The sequence below is a fragment of the Chelonia mydas genome, chromosome 1 (genome assembly GCF_015237465.2).
Source record: "Chelonia mydas isolate rCheMyd1 chromosome 1, rCheMyd1.pri.v2, whole genome shotgun sequence".
In the NCBI taxonomy this organism is placed as follows: domain Eukaryota; kingdom Metazoa; phylum Chordata; order Testudines; family Cheloniidae; genus Chelonia; species Chelonia mydas.
The window spans coordinates 318122582-318140401 of record NC_057849.1 but is presented as its reverse complement, the minus strand read 5'-3'; the positions used below and the strand labels follow the sequence as shown (position 1 = coordinate 318140401).

Below are 17820 nucleotides of genomic sequence, written 5' to 3'. Positions count from 1 at the left end.
TAGATACCTTACAGGGTAATTAGATTCAAAACATAGAGAATCCCTCTAGGCAAAACCTTAAGTTACAAAAAAGACACACAGACAGGAATAGTCATTCTATTCAGCACAACTCTTTTCTCAGCCATTTAAAGAAATCATAATCTAACACATACCTAGCTAGATTACTTACTAAAAGTTCTAAGACTCCATTCCTGGTCTATCCCCGGCAAAGACAGAATATAGACAGACACACATACCCTTTGTTTCTCTCCCTCCTCCCAGCTTTTGAAAGTATCTTGTCTTCTCATTGGTCATTTTGGTCAGGTGCCAGTGAGGTTATCTTTAGCTTCTTAACCCTTTACAGGTGAGAGGATTTTTTCTCTAGCCAGGAGGGATTTTAAAGGGGTTTACCCTTCCCTTTATATTTATGACAAAAGTCAAGCATAATTCCACTCATCTCATTCTAATAGCCTCGTCAACATGGCCTTGTCAACATTGTTTTTCCAACTCTACTATCCCTGTTGGTCAGACTTCCACTGCTATTCCCAAGAGATGTGATTTCACAAGACCATGGCCACCTCCTTCATCTCAACTTCCAGGCTCTCCACCTGACAGCATAGATACTTCATGGTTGACAACCTCAGAACAAGTTAGCTCTAAGGGGGTGTGGGAAGTTCTGCTAAATAGTAGGGTGCCTTCAACTAGGTCTACTTACCTTGCTAAATGGAAAAGATACAAAGAGGTGTCCCTCCACCTCAAACTCCATTTTGCCATATCTTGGACTATCTTTTGTTTCTGAAACAAGGGTTAGTTTTTTAGTTCCATAAGTGTACATTTGGCAGCTATCTCTGCTTTCCACCCTCCCATGGATAACCAATATTTTTTTTCAAACCCTGTGTCCATCAGATTTCTAAAGGGTTTGCGCGGAGTATACCCACAGGTTCACAGCCCAGTTCCACAGTGAAGTTTAAATTGAGTTCTGACAAAATCAATAGAGCCCTCCTCTAAGCCACCAGCATCTTGTTCTTTGTTACAGTTGTCTATAAAGGTGGCTTTCTTGGTTGCTATAACCTCGGCCAGGAGAGTAAGGGAATTGCAAGCTTTAGTATCAAAGCCTCTCTAATACAGTTTTCTTTAGGGACAAGGTTTCCTTCGACCTCACACAAAATTCCTGTCTAAAGTGGTTTGCGATTTCACATTAATAGAGCAATTTATTTACCAACTTTCTTTCCAACGCCTCATTTGAGTAAAGGGGCAAGCCTCATTTACCTGGATCAGGCTCTCAGATCTTCATTGCAATTTCACTCAGAGTAAATGGCCATGCAGTACCTGCCCAAAGGATCTCTTCCTGGATTTCCAGCTGTATTAATTTATGCTACTGATTGGCTGATATTGCACCTCAAAGTAAAGTGATGGCTCACTCAACCAGGTTTCAGGCAACTTCCACAGAATTTTTGGCTCATGTTCTCATGCTAAACATTTGTAGGGCAGCAACCTGGTTGTTGGTCCCTCCATTTGCCTCTCATTATGCCATCTCTCAACAATCGAGAGACAGTGCCAGATTTGGATAGGTAGTCCTACAAAGCCCTTTTCAAGTAGACTCCAAGCCACCCTCCAGTTCAAACTGCTTGTGAGTCACCTACAATGGAATAGACATGTGCAATCACTCAAAGGTGAAAAAATGATTACCTGCTTTTCTGTAACTATTGTTCTCCGAGATGTGTTGCACATGTCCATTCCATGACCCGCCCTCCTTCCCCTCTCTATCAGTGTCTTTTGGGTCAGAAGGAACTGAGGGTGTCAGGGGCAGCGCAACTCTTTATACCTTCATGCAGCGGTGTAAGGCATGAGAGGGCGTTCATGCTGCCTCAGTGGGCATTGCTGGGGGAAAAATCTCTGACAACTGTCAGTGGAATAGACGTGCAACATATCTCAAAAGAACAATGGTTACAGAAAGGAAGGTAACTTTTTTTCAATTGTTTTAGAAGTAGCTATTATTTCAGAAATGTAAGGAATATCCTTTTTTGTTTTCTGCAACATTTGGAGAAAATATCTGCTGGGTAAGACAGGCATGCCAAACTTGAGCCACAATGCAAATGTGATATTAAGATGTGCTGGAGTCTCTTCTGGATTTTAGATTCAGTTTTGGCAGAAGGATGGCTGTAAAATTGGGGGTGGAGAGAAGACACAAAACTCCAAAGTAATCAGAGAAGAGAAATACTTCCTTCACCATCACTACCATAGCACTTCTTGGTGATCAAGGATAAACTCCATATATTCTTCATTCATGTGATGACTATAGCAGTGTCTCCAACCAGCAGACAGCAATTTTGCAGTCGAACTATAAACATAACTAAACAGTTTTTTAAACATTGGTAATGCACAATGCACAATTAATGTTGTTTTTTTTTTTAATTTCTTTAGCATTCTTGGAGTATCCAAAACATTTTGAAAAAAAACCTCATTCATTTATATTCACTATTAATATGTTTAATTCAGAGCCCTGATACAAATGAGTAAGACACTTAATTAGCTGAAGGCAGTATTATTTTGTGCTCTTGTTGTTTTGGCTAAGTAATAGTAAGAAAGATAAATCAAATATCTAAATAAATAAAAAGGGATGTCATCAAACCCTTTAAATCCAGCATGACCTTTATACTCACTGGTAGGGATTTGATCTAAAATCCCTTTAGTATAGTATATAACTGTCAGACTAGAAAACATTGATTTGCTTTTTATAAAATTAACAACTTAGTTAAATGTAAAGTCAGAAGAATGTTTTTCTGCGTGGCATGCTGGATTTTAACTATTGGGACAGATGTTAAGTATCTTAATTAAACATAAATGCAGCAATGTGACTCCTAAATATAGTGGGTCACAATAGGTACATTATATCAGCACTGTATGCTCTTCACTGGTTCCCTATTTACTTCTGGAGGTAATATTAGATGACCGTTACGATCTTCAAAGCCAATTCTCTGCTCTTTTACCCACTCCTACCTTGTGTGTATCACATTCTTTGCAATCTCTCCGGTGACCTCTCTCACTCCTTTTGAATGCATCTCTCTTTCCTGTTCCTTTGGGGCCTTGTCTACACTTCAGAAATTTTAGAAAAACACCATTTCACACCAGTGCTACTGCTAGTTTAGCTGAACTGGTAGTAGAACAAGTGGACATTTTTTTTTCTGACATTCTAAAGTGTAGACACAATCTTTTTCTGCCTTTTTCTTTGTCCCTGTACCTCTCTCATTTGCTGTCTTCCACTACTACTGACTAGTCAATTTGTTTATCTTTCTCTTGTCAATTCTTTCTGAGCAGCATTAATGCATTCTTGTCTTCCTTAGTCCGCAGACAGCATGAAATAGCTCTAAGCTACGTGAATAGTAGAGCTGGTTGAAACTCACAATGTTTCACTTAAGATAGTTTGGATTTTTGAAATTTGGGTTCTTTCTGCATCAGAATAAAACAAAATTTGCCAAAATTTCTTGGTGAATTGCAAAATTCATTTTTGAAACACCAAAACGTGGTGGTTCCAAAATTAAATATGTTCAACTGACTGGTCACTAAATGTTGTTTGCAGTGTTGTTGTAGCCATGTTAGTCCCAGGATATTAGAGACACAAGGTGAGTGAGGTAATATCTTTTATTAAACTAACTTCTGTTGATGAAAGAGACAAGCTTTCAAGTTACACAGGCCCAAAAGCTTGTCTCTAACTTGTAAGTCAGTCTCTTTCACCAACAGAAGTTGGTCCAGTAAAAGATATTACTTCACCCACCTGGTCACTGAATCTTAGTTTCACTGAGCTACTGCTGGGGCTCCCAGAGTCTGCTGTTCTGGAGTAGCCTTGCCATGCAGACTGTCCTGAGGCCAGGAACCCTGGGACTTCCAAACTCCCGACTAGCTCCCTGGCTGCCCGACTCCTGAGCAGTCAGCCTTGTGAGCCAGTTTACCTGGGAGATTGTAGCCCTGGGATCCCCGGCTCCAGGGCAGTCCGTATGGCAAGGCTGCCCCACATCCATGGACCCTGTAAGTCAGTCCAGTATTGCCAGGCCCCCTGCTCTGCAAAAGGGAGCCTGGCGGAGCAGGGAACATAGCTGCACCAGGAGCTCTAGAGCCACATAGGGCTACTGGGGCTGGCAAGCTCCCTGCCATGGAGCTGTGGTCACTGGAACATAGGCACATTTTCATTGGAAATCTGTGTTTTGATGTTCTGTTTGTCGAATCTGTAATAGATTTGGCTAAACAATTTGCTTCAGCAAAGTGGCATTTTCTGACTAAACTAAATTCATCAGAATATTTCCAACCAGCTCTAGTGAATAGGAATAGAAACCTTAAAGATGGCAATGGCAACTATTTAATTGCTGATCTTTTTAGTAGAAGCATCCAGACGGTGTATTTAACCCATAATCTCAAACTACCGCACTTGCTTTCCTAATTTTTTAAAATTTCTAGCTTTCTCTAGGAGAGTTGCAAAATTATGTGAATTCAGAAATATGCAGCACATCAAAGACTAAAAATGTATGGGCACTATAAAATAAATTAAATGTTTAATATCAAAATAAATAACAAAAATCATACAGTACTGACTGTATGATTCATACTTCTATTTAGTTAATTAAATCTTACTTTAAACATTTGAATAAATATGCTGCAGAATTTTCAGTTTATCACACAAGACACCCACAGAATCATAGACTTTGCTGCAAAAATTATTAGGTACTGGTAGACGCAGTAGTACCCTTGAACTCAGCCACTTCCTTTGCACACATGGATATGTACATGGTCAAGACTCCCTGTGGCTTCTACAATCTCTGTGATATCAATATGATCAAGATAATTTTCTTAAATACTAGTGATGTTAATCCTCCACAGACTGAATTTTCAAATCCTTGCTGTCTTTCCTTCCTATAACAGATAAAACTTGCAAGAGAAGGTTATTAAATATATTGGGGTTCCCTTTAGAACAAGAATCTTTCAAGGTGGATAGCACACAAAAGCCTGCGAAGTAACAAGGCAGCTGTGCCTAGTGTTGCCATGCAGAGTACCAGATTGAGGAGAACCCTTGGGATTACTCAGTGGTGCCAGTTGAGGGAGAGATTGGTGGAAAGAGGGCAACACCCCGCAAGGTTTTTGCACTTACGCAAATTTCTACAGGCTGCAGAGTCAGCGGGGTATTGCCCAACCAGAACTCAACACAGTATTCCAGTAATTGTTGCACTATACCAAATACAAAGATAAAATAACTCCTACTTGAGATTCTCCTGTTTATGCATACCAGGATTGCATTAGCCCTTTTGGCCACAGTGTCACAGTGGAATCTCAAGTTCAGCTGATTATACATCGCAACCCCCAAATCTTTTTCAGAGTCAGTGCTTCCTATATAAGGCCATATCTACTGTGTCTCTCACCTGCTAGCCCTTCTAAGCAAGAAAACATTTTAATAAACTGATATTGGTGTAGACAAAATATGGAGGCTGCTGGTGAACTTACTTAGAGGTGGTAGTGTTGGTAAATGTAAGACAAGTCCCAAATTCATTGCCATGCCAGTTAATTTACAGAAATTACAACAGCTGGGCTATAGTGAAATCCTAGCAAATACTCCACTACATGCACTTGACATGGTTTTCAGGCCCCTCACCATAACTGTAATCCCTTCACTTTCCTTGCTGCAGCTCTCCAGCCATTACACCTCTCCCCCTTCCGTTGGGTCAGATGTACTCATTAGTCATGGTGATTGTGAAATGTTCAGGGAGATTAGAGAGGCTACAAAAACAGAAAGCCCACAATAATGGGGGATTTCAACTATTCCCATATTGACTGGGAACAAGGCACCTCAGAACAAGATGCAGAGAAAATTTCTAGACACCATTAACGATTGCTTCTTGGAGCAGCTAATCCTGAAACCCACAAGTGAGACAATTCTTGATTTAGTCCTAACTAGAGCACAGGATCTGATCCAACAAGTGAATATAGTTGAACCGTTCAGTAATAGCATCCAGAATGTAATTAAATTTAAAATCCTTGTTTGGGGGAAAATAACAAACCCACAAAACCAAAAAAACAACAAACCCACAGTAACATTTAACTTCTAAAAGGGGAACTATACACAAGTGAGGAAGACAGTTAAATGGAAATTAAAAAGAACAGTCATGAGAGTGAAATGCCTGCAAACTGCATTTCAAAAAATGCCATAATAAAGACTGATTAAATATATACACCAAATTAAAAAAACAGCAAGAGGATCAAAAAATGCCACCATGGCTAAACACCAGAGTAGAAGAGGTAATTAGAGGCTAAAAGGTATCCTTAAAAATTGGAAATCAAATCCTACTGAGGAAAATAGAAAGGAGCATAAATTCTGGCAAATAAAGTCTAAAGGTACAAATAGGCAGGCCAAAGAAGAATTTGAAGAGCAACTAGCAAAAGAGACAAAAAAGTTTAAGTACATCAGAAGCAGGAAGTCTGTCAAACAATCAGTGGAGCCACTGGACGATCGAGGTTCTAAAGGAGCACTCAAGGAAGACAAACACTCTTGCGGAAAAGCTAAATGAATACTTTGCAGTAGTCTTCACTACAGAGGATGTGAGGGAGAATCTCAAACCTGAGCCATTCTTTTTGGGTGACAAATCTGAGGAACTGTCCCAGATTGAGGTGGTGTTAGAGGACATTTTGGAACAAATCAATAAATTAAACACTAATAAGTCACCAGGACCAGATGATGTTCACCCAAGCATTCTGAAGGAACTCAAATATGAAATTGCAGAACTACTGACTGTGATATGTAACCTATTGCTCAAATCAGCTTCTGCACCAGATGACTGCAGGATAGTTAATGTAATGCCGATTTTTTAAAAAAAGGCTCCAGAGGCGATCCTGGCAATTACAGCCCAGTAAGACTAACTTCAGTACCAGGCAAACTGGTTGAAACTAAAGGAACAGAATGATCAGATACATAGATGAACACAATATGTTGGAGAACAGGCAACACCGCTTTTGTAAAGGGAAATCATGCCTCACCTATCTACTAGAATTCTTTGAGGGTGTCAGAAAGCATGTGTATAAATGTGATCCAGTTGATATAATGTACTTGGACTTTCAGAAAGTAAGTAGTCATGGGATAAGAAGGAAGGTCCTCTGATGGATCAATAACTGTATAAAAGATAGGAAATGAAGGGTAGGAATAAATGGTCAGTTTTCACAATGGAGAGAGGTAAATAAAGGGCCCCCAATTGATCGGTCGTGAGACCTGTGCTGCTCAACATATTAATAAATGATATGGAAAAGAGACTGAACAGTGAGGTCGCAACATAGGCAGATGATGCAAAATTACTCAAAATAGTTAAGTCCAAAGCTGACTGCGAAGCGTTGCAAAGGAGTCTCACAAAACTCAGTGACTGGGCAACCAAAATGGCAGATGAAATTCAATGTTGATAAGTGCAAAGTAATGTACATTAGAAAATATAATCCCAAATATACATACAAAATGATGGGGTGTAAATTAGCTGTTACCACTCAAAAAAAAAATCTTGGAATCATCATGGATAGTTCTTTGCCAACATTTGTTCAGTGTGCAGTAGGAGTCAAAAGAGCTGATGGACTGTTAGGAACCATTAGGAAAGGGATTAACAAAAATATCATAATGCCACTATATAAATCCATGGTACACCCACATCTTGAATACTGTGTGCAGTGCTGGTTGCCCCCTCTCTTAGAATTGGAGAAAATACAGATAAGGGCAACAAAATGATTAGGGGCCTGGAACATCTTCCATATGAGGAGAGATTAAAAACACCAGGACTGTTCATCATAGAAGAGGGATGACTTGGGGGTATATGATAAAGGTCTATAAAATCATGAATGGTGTGGAGAAGAAAGTGAACTAGGAACTGTTGTTTACTTTTTCATATAACACAAGCACTGGGCACCAATTAAATTAAATGGCAGCAGGTTTAAAAGGCAGTACTTCACACAATGCACAGTCAACCTGTAGAACTCACTGTGAATGCCAAAAGTATAGTTGGGCTCAAAAAAGAATTAGAAGGATAGGTCCATCAATGGCTATTAGCCAAGATGGTCAGGGATGCAACCCCATGCTCTGGATGTCCCTAAATCTCTGACTGCCAGAAGCTGGAACTGGATGACATGGGATGGATCACTCGATAATTGCCCTGTTGTGTTCATTCCCCCTGCAACGTCTGGCACTGGCCATGGTTGGAAGACCGAATTTTGTGCTAGATGGACCATTGATCTGACCTAGCATGGCCATTCTTATGTTCTTACATTTCTAATGTAAAATAGATGTAGAATGGAATCAAATTTATTTATTTTATAAAAACTTCATTTTTTTATACATAATCAAGTATCAAAAAAAATCAAGCCCTTTTATTTAAAAAAAAGAAATTACCTTTGAAAGTCACCTTTAAAGCACTTTCTGTTTATATATTCTCCTTGGATCTACTAGCATCCTGGAAAGTCTTATCCTCTTGCATCAAGAGGATATGCATAAGGGGAAAAAATACACAAAATTGTTTATAAGAAATTGCTTTTCTGGGATGAAAAAGAATTGTTGCCTCTGCTCATCCCCATGTAGGAAATTGGAAGTTAAATATGCCCTAATATAAGTCCTATATGGTATGATGAAACTAATAGCCCAGATTGTCTATTCTATTCCATTCCATTCCATTCATTCAGTGCTGCTCAGGCAGCAAAGTGAGTGGATTCTGGCTGCAAAGGGCCAGTGGAGAATCCCTGTTGTGCAAAAGAATTCTCTACTGGCAATAACTCTGACAGAAGTGTCTCCTCATGTAGAGGTAGGGTTGAGAGAGTGATGGGGTATGACTGGGGTAGGATGCCGCAATGCTACACTACACTAGTTCTCCACTAATATAAATTAGAAAAGCTCCTCAGTTGCTCTAATGAACCCTAGAGCTGGGTGGTGTAGGACCAGGAAGCTGCAAGTATCTCTCTTGAGTGTCTCCCCATCCTCATTCCCTGCAGAACTCTAGTGAGGGGAATGGATCCCTTTGAAAAGGACATAAGAATGGCCATACTGGGTCAGACCAAAGGTCCATCCAGCCCAGTATTCTGTCTACCGACAGTGGCCAATGCCAGGTGCCCCAGAGGGAGTGAACCTAACAGGTAATGATCAAGTGATCTGTCTCTCTCCTGCCATCCATCTCCACCCTCTGACAAACAGAGGCTAGGGACACCATTCCTTACCCATCCTGGCTAATAGCCATTAATGGACTTAACCTCCATGAATTTATCCAGTTCTCTTTTAAACCCTGTTATAGTCCTAGCCTTCAGGCAAGGAGTTCCACAGGTTGACTGTGCGCTGAGTGAAGAAGAACTTCCTTTTATTTGTTTTAAACCTGCTGCCCATTAATTTCATTTGGTGGCCCCTAGTTCTTATATTATGGGAACAAGTAAATAACTTTTCCTTATTCACTTTCTCCACACCACTCATGATTTTATATACCTCTAGCATATCCCCCTTTAGTCTCCTCTTTTCCAAGCTGAAAAGTCCTAGTCTCTTTAATCTCTCCTCATATGGGGCCTGTTACAAACCCCTCATAATTTCAGTTACCATTCTCTGAACCTTTTCTAAAGCCTGTATATCTTTTTTTAGATGAGGGGACTACATCTGTACTCAGTATTCAAGATGTGGGTGTACCATGGATTTATATAAGGGCAATAAGATATTCTCCATCTTATTCTCTATCCCTTTTTTAATGATTCCTAACATCCCGTTTGCTTTTTTGACTGCCGCTGCACACTGTTTGGACGTCTTCAGAGAACTATCCACGATGACACCAAGATCTTTCTCCTGATTAGTTGTAGCTAAATTAGCCCCCATCATACTGTATGTATAGTTGGGGTTATTTTTTCCAATGTGCATTACTTTACATTTACCACATTAAATTTCATTTGCCATTTTGTTGCCCAATCACTTAGTTTTGTGAGATTTTTTGAAGTTCTTCACAGTCTGCTTTGGTCTTAACTATCTTGAGCAATTTAGTATCATCTGCAAACTTTGCCACCTCACTGTTTACCCCTTTCTCCAGATCCTTTATGAATAAATTGAATAGGATTGGTCCTAGGACTGACCCTTGAGGAACACCACTAGTTACCCCTCTCCGTTCTGAATATTTACCATTTATTCCTACCCTTTGTTCCCTGTCTTTTAACCAGTTCTCAGTCCATGAAAGGATCTTCCCTCTTATCCCATGACAACTTAATTTATGTAAGAGCCTTTGGTGAGCGACCTTGTCAAAGGCTTTCTGGAAATCTAAGTACACTATATCCACTGGATCCCCCTTGTCCACGTGTTTGTTGACCCCTCAAAGAACTCTAATAGATTAGTAAGACATGATCTCCCTTTACAGAAACCATGTTAACTTTTGCACAACAATTTATGTTCTTCTGTGTGTCTGACAATTTTATTTTTTACTATTGTTTCAACTAATTTGCCCGGTACTGATGTTAGATTTACCGGTCTGTAATTGCCGGGATCACCTCTGGAGCCCTTTTAAAATATTGGCGTTACATTAGCTATCTTCCAGTCATTGGGTACAGAAGCTGATTTAAAGAACAGGTTACAAACCATAGTTAATAGTTCCGCAATGTCACATTTGAGTCCTTTCAGAACTCTTGGGTGAATGCCATCTGGTCCCAGTGACTTGTTACTGTTAAGTTTCTCAATTAATTCCAAAACCTCCTCTCATGACACTTCAATCTGTGACAATTCCTCAGATTTGTCATCTATAAAAGACGGCTCAGGTTTGGGAATCTTCCTAACATCCTCAGCCATGAAGACTGAAGCAAAGAATTCATTTAGTTTCTCCGCGATGACTTTATAGTCTTTAAGTGCTCCTTTTGTATCTCGATCGTCCAGGGGCCCCACTGGTGGTTTAACAGGCTTCCTGCTTCTGATGTACTTAAAAAACATTTTGGTATTACCTTTCGAGTTTTTGGCTAGCTGTTCTTCAAACTCCTTTTTGGCTTTTCTTATTACATTGAATTTGGCAGTGTTTATGGTCCTTTCTATTTACCTCACTAGGATTTGACTTCCACTTTTTAAAAGATGCCTTTTTATCTCTCACTGCTTCTTTTACATGGTTGTTAAGCCACGGTGGCTCTTTTTTAGTTCTTTTACTGTGTTTTTTAATTTGGGGTATACTATGGTGTCTTTGAAAAGTGTCCATGCAGCTTGCAGGGATTTCACGCTGTGCCTTTTAATTCCTGTTTAACTAACCTTCTCATTTTCGCATAGTTCCCCTTTCTGAAACTAAATGCCACAGGACAAAGCAACAGGCAAAGTATGCCACCCTGTAACCACTTAAAAATATGTGTTTAGAAATGGAAAGGCTTGAAAAAGGCCTCTCAAGTAGTACCCATAAATATGTGACATTTGTAGGTTACAAAAGAGATGAAAACAGAGAGTAAATACCAATTGCAGTTGCTGTTATCCCAGTACTAGGGCAGTGAGCTGCTGATGAAGGGGGGAGGGGGATGTTTCTGTCACAGAAAGGGCTCTATCCTCATTTTGTAAATTAAGTAATAAATGGAAATAATCCAGTACAAAACTGTTATTAAAGTTTGGCATGATAATTAAATATGTATTATCATTAATCAATCTAGAGCTAGAAATAAGTTGTTAATACTTAATTTTTATTACAATAGCACCTACTGATTATGGACAGCTCAGGGCCCCATTGCACCAGGCACAACTTGCACATATACTAAAAGATAATCCATGGCTCAAAGAATCTTAGACAAGATGCAGTAAGTGAGTGTGACATATTTTGGGAATGGAAAAAGGATGAAAAGGGTAGCAGTAACATGAGCAAGTTTTGTATAGATTAGTTGTATGCAGAATTACTCACCACCTGAGCAGCCATTATCTGTTTCAATTGTTCTATCGGTATCTTGGCAGAAATAAGTTTTAAGGAGGCATTTGTAGGAAGATAAGGTGATAGCTTTACTGATTTTGATAGGGAGTTTTTCCTATGCATAAGGGGCAGCACACAGGAGAAAGAGTGGGGTGATGTAAGAATGACCAGTCAAGCAGATGATCTTAGGAGCAGCAGAAACAAATTAGAGATAGTAAATACCTAATAAGACTACATGTGTTGTCAATACTATATCATTGTTTTCTAGAATAGTAAGGAAGGGAACAGTTCATATTTATACCAAAAACATAGTATAAGGGATTAATGGCTCATTACAGTAGAGATTAGGATCAGCTAAAATGCTCTTTCCCATACACCTTTTTATGGAAGAGGATATATTCATCTGCTTGAGGCAACAGTGGCTTGACAAATTTGAAGTGTTGTGGAAGGCTTGCAATAATTACTATTATCTGATTATGGTTTACTTTTTAAAACATATGCAGTATGAAGCAAAATTAACATTCCTGCAGATACCTGCTTTAAGTTTTATTAATTATCTAAAACAAAACTTTCCTATCTCCAAATCTCTTATTTCTATTAGGGCTGTCAAAAAAATAATAAAAATAATCACAATCAATTGTGAGATTTTAAAGAAGTCATGATTTATCACAGTTTTAATTGCATTATTAACAGTGATAGAATACCAATTTAAATTTATTATAAATATTTGGATGTTTTTCTACATTTTTAAATGTATTGATTGCAATAACAACACAGAATATAAAGGGTACAGTGCTCATTTTATATTATTTTTGTTACAATTATTTGCACTGTGTGCTAAAGGCCCCGTGGCCCACGCGGCAGGTTCTGGGCAGGGCCCAGGGTCCCGGCTGCTGAGCCGCCCAGCCCTGCGCAGCCTCCCAGACCCAGGACTCCACTCCTGGTCCCACTTTGTGAAGGGGTCTCTGGGTGGAGGGCAGCCCACAATGATAAATAGGTTGAGAACCACTGCTCTAAAGTTTTGCATTATTTTTGAATGTAGTTATGTTAAAGAAAAAATCAACATTTGTAAGTTGCACTTTCACAATAAAGGAATTGCATTGCAATACTTATCTCAGGTGAAGTGAAAAATACTATTTCTTTTGTTTGTTTTTACAGTGAGAATATTTGTAATCAAAAATAATAAAATAAAGTGAACACTGTACACTTTGTATTCTGTGTTGTAATTGAAATCAATATTTGAAAATGTAGAAAAACATCCAAAAATATCTGTAATAAATTTAAGTTGTTATTCTGTTTTTATTTACAGTGTGATTAAAATAGTTTGTTTTGCATTAATCACCTGCATTAACTGCGATAGATAGACCTAATTTTTATATTGTATGATATGTTTGCATATACACAATGGAATATATGATGTATAATGTATCTTTTTTTTTAATTTTAGTTTGTGCCATTCCGGGATTACATTGACAGAAGTGGAAACTATATATTGAGCATGGCCAGACTTGCTAAAGATGTCTTAGCTGAGATCCCAGACCAGTTTCTCTCTTACATGAGGGTCAGAGGAATCAAGCCATCACCTGCACCACCTCCATACACACCCCCTCTTCATGTGTTACAGACTCAGATATGACTACTCCGAAATGGTTAACACTTACCACAAATCATGTAGAGCTACTGAGTCAGTGCTTCAGTGCTGGTGCACTTTAAAGAACCAGTGAATTGAGACTGTTGTCTGTCTGGATGAAGTAGTAGCTTGCGATAGGTTTTTGGATCGAAACAAATTCTCTTCATATACCAAAATTCTCAATATGGTTGCATGAGCAACTGAAAAGCTTTTAAACACTATTCTCTTCAAGTCTCATTTTTTCTGACTGAAAAAGCTACTTTTTCATTTATTTGTTGGGGGAAAGCACGAGTCAGTTTCAGAAGATATTGTTCTCCCTGACTACTGTGTGTATATACATATTTAGGAATGCAATTCCTCTGTATCAATGTTTACATGTTACTACTTTTTAAATTTCAATACTTTTATAAATATTCTTAAGAATAAGAGTTTGGAATATTGAATCATGTATCTTCTAACTTGCAATAGCTATAGCCACAGGAGAAGCAATATCTCTTTGAATGATTGTCCAGACAAATACAAGCGCAAAACTAAAGAAAAAGAGGACAAATACATTCATATTTCTCAATAACTGAATTGCTTCACGTAAGTGCTTAGTAGTCAATTCATCTGTCAAAATTTAAAACAGTATTTGAGAATAAGATCTGGAGATGTGAAGACTGTACCTGTATTTGACTTAATAATAAAGCTAAGCCTCAGGAAGGGGGTTATGTATTTTTCAGAGATACTCCAATTTCTAAATTTATGTAAGTTTACATTTTTTAAAATAGGTTTTGCTGGCTGAATAGAACAATTGCATATTAACGTAATGAAAGAAGAATTACCTCAAGTCCCATAGCTGACTGACTTAACTTAGTAGAATCATCTCATACTTTGCTTAATAGCATTAGCACTTTTGCATCTTAAAGCTATTTTCAAGTGATTATAACGGACATTTTATAATGAACCGTTTTAACACCCATTTAAAATGTAAAGTTGTCACCTATTGTCTAGATTGCCCATTCAAAGGGATGCTGGCTCTTAATATTTGGATTCATTGTTGTCACCTAATCACATTGCTATTTGAAGTGCACAGATGCTAATATTTCATGAATTAACTGGTTTAAAAATTGCACAGCCATATTGCTTTGTGCACAATAGTTTTGTGTATTTAAGTACCCAAAATTTTACTATATGCCTGTTCATATCTAATTATAAAATGTTTTGCATGTACAGTTTTTACAAGAAATTCACAGTATTGTGAGTATGTGTCAAAGATACATTTTATTTAGAATAAATGGCCTTAAATCTCACAAAATTCCTGGAAATGATTGTGAATTGCCTTCAAATTCTGTTAAGACTGAAAAATGTTTTATTTATCATTGTAACTACCTTGTAATGTGACTTTGTTTTCTTTACATATAATTGGTTTATTACTTTGTTTCTTACTCCTATATGTTGTACAATACAGTATCAAGGTAAGGCACATTTTTTAAGCATGAACAAAGATTTTTTGCTGAAAAACATATTTGCAGTATCAATGACATATAACTATGTAAGTGCAGAATCTTCCATTTTGAAATATATTAAAACTTAAAATTAAAATTAATATCTCACATTGTATATTACTTTTTTCAGATAGCTATTCTGTCATGACAAGGACTTTTTTGTAAGAACAAATTATTTTAACTTTATTTCAAACCAGTTTTTACATGAGAATGAAGTTAATTTTTTCACAAAAATGTGAGATTTTTAGTGGGCTTATGTTGCGTGAATGAAATTTAATATCTGGCAACTACTGCTATTAAGGAGAGAACGTCATATAGACTATGTATCAATCTATATTATGTTATTTTCCCTTCTGTGCTGTGAATTAATTTTAAACATGCCATAATTTCTTTATAAGATGTTTTTAAACATTGGATCAATAAGTACTTCACAAGCAATTAAAGCAAATTAATATTATACAATGGTGCACCTCTGTTGTTCCAATATGATAGCTAAGTCTGTTGTTACACTTGTAAACCTGTTGTAATGATCAACAGGTTAAACAGCTTTTTCAGTCTCCAGCCCAAGCCACAGGTTGCCATTCTTCTATCCTATGCTCCTATAATCGTTTAGTTCTCTTTATATTTTTGATTCAGCAGATATCAGACTGTGTCCAGAAAGAAAGAGGCTTATGAGGGCTATTAAATATCTTAGACCTGACTCAGATAACATTTTATAAATGCACAGCATAGTGTTAAAGCTAATTTGATTCTTTACATGTTAGCAGTATGACAGTTTTGAGATAGGTATATAACTAAAACAATTTTCCCCACAACATACACACCCATTACAGCTGCACTATTTGAGGTTTATGTATGACTGTATTGGTCTTATCTAGCTACTATTGATTTATAAATCAAACAAAAATATGAAAAGTAAAAGTAATGAATAGATGCAGTACCATCTCCCTAGTGACAAAAAGAAATGCAGGTTGGCGATATTCCCTAGATCAGTGGTGGGCAACCTGCGGCCCATGGACTGCACGTGGCCCAACAGGGTAATCTGGTGGCGGGCCACCAGACAGTTTGTTTACATTTGCATGGCCACCCGCAGCTCCCAGTGGCCGCAGTTCACCGTTCCCGGTCAATGGGAGCTGCAGGAAGCGTCGTAGGCTGCAGGGACATGACATCTTAACTACAGAATTGGTGTGCATTTTTTAGATAAAGTGGAGGCAGTCATAATCTCTGCCTCCTTATTAAAAGAGGTGAGATATTAGGATCCAAATTCACAAGAGGACTTAGATGCCTGACTGCCACTTTAGGCACATGAATCCCAGAATCAGTCCCCACGGGGATTCAAAAAGCCTCTGCTCGGATGCTGCCAAAGCCTGTAGGAGCCCAAACTCATTCTGTCCTAATTTTTGCAGAAGTCCCTTAGGTACTTATGTTTCTGCCTCTGTATATGCACACAGCAGCCTCACCATTGGCATCCAGATGCCTAAACCCCAAAGCAATGCACAAACAAGGAGAAGATAGGCATTCCTCCTACTAACTCACCTGCAGGACTCAAACTGGTAAGCAGGCTCAAAGCAGGTTAGAGAAACACCTGTATGGAATGGTCTAGCTAGACTTGGTCCAGCCTCAGCACAGGAGGATGGATCTGATGACCTCTCAAGGCCCCTTCCTACCCTACATTTCGAGGAGTCAGTGAAATAGAGTAGATCAATGTGCTAAAATAAAAATTAGAAAAAAAACAAAACAATGTCTCTATTTGATAGTTCAGATCAATTTTAATTCATAGAATTTATAAAAGCATTGGAGGCTTTCCAAGCACTGGCTAAATTTTCATGTTCTCTCCAAGCGTATGTCAACCCTGGGAACTGATCCAGCAAATGCAAAAGGAAAGTAAGCACAAGCAGCAGAAAAGTCAAAAAGACAAAGAGTGAGAGGGACTGAAAAACAAGTGAGAAAAAATTACCAGAAAATCCCAGTTCTGACTGAAATAGGATACAGAGTTTTTTCTATTTTATGAAAGAGGAGCATGAAGTTTTTGGCCCATTAGTACTGTGATCTCTCCTTTGTGCTTTCTGCACTGATCAGTCTGCTACTGATTACTTTGTATTGAGCATCTTTCTCCCTCTTCTTTTTACGCAATGTGGCCCTTCAACTTGACTGACCTATACCCAACCACCCTATACCCAACTTAGCCTGACACAAGCAATGTGTAAATATTGTACATAAAGCATATCAATAATACCTGTAATGCCATAATATTAACTCTGGTACCTCACACAAGCTAAATGCTCATGCATGGCTAATAGTTGCTGGAGCAAAGACATGAATTGGAAATAGCACTGCCATCTTGGGAATGACAGACAGGAGAGTGGGCGGGGAGGTTGCCTTTTTGACATATACCACTCATCATGCAAAGAACAGTTGACAAGCGGAAAACAAAACCATTTTTAAATTTAGCCACCATGCAGTATATTCCTGATAAATCATCTGTAACATTTATGGTGAAAGCAAAACCTCCACATCATAAAAATAACTACAAAGAGGAAGGAAAAGACCTTATGCATCCTTGAGAGGAAAACTTGAAACCTGTTATAGCCTCAAATTAATACTCAGTTGAACCAGGATGGGGTGAAGGTATAATATTATAGAAAGGGGCTCAGGGAAAAAAATCAAGGTGAAAACAATATTTTCACTATTTGGTTTTGAAGGAAAGACCCAATAGTAAGAAGTGGTTCAGGACTATTTAGAAAAGCTGGACAAGCACAAGTCCATGGAGCCCGATGCGCTGCATCCAAGGGTGCTAAAGGAGTTGGCGGATGTGATTGCAGAGCCATTGGCC

General features: G+C 38.3%; 1 protein-coding gene across 8 annotated transcripts in view; it reads left to right on the top strand.

Annotated features, from left to right (window-relative positions):
• CPNE8 (copine 8) overlaps positions 1-15444 on the top strand; it is a 285586-nt gene extending 270142 nt beyond the window's left edge. For 7 of the 8 annotated variants that reach the window (XM_043551226.1, XM_007056421.4, XM_027818854.3 and 4 more), the window contains one exon: positions 13318-15444. In XM_043551226.1, the coding sequence (XP_043407161.1) occupies positions 13318-13506 (189 nt within the window). In that variant the 3' untranslated portion in view covers positions 13507-15444. Of the gene's footprint in view, positions 1-11661; positions 11764-13317 lie in introns of all 8 variants that reach the window. The other variant, XM_043551203.1, reaches the window with a different exon arrangement.
• Positions 15445-17820: the final 2376 nt, after the last annotated feature.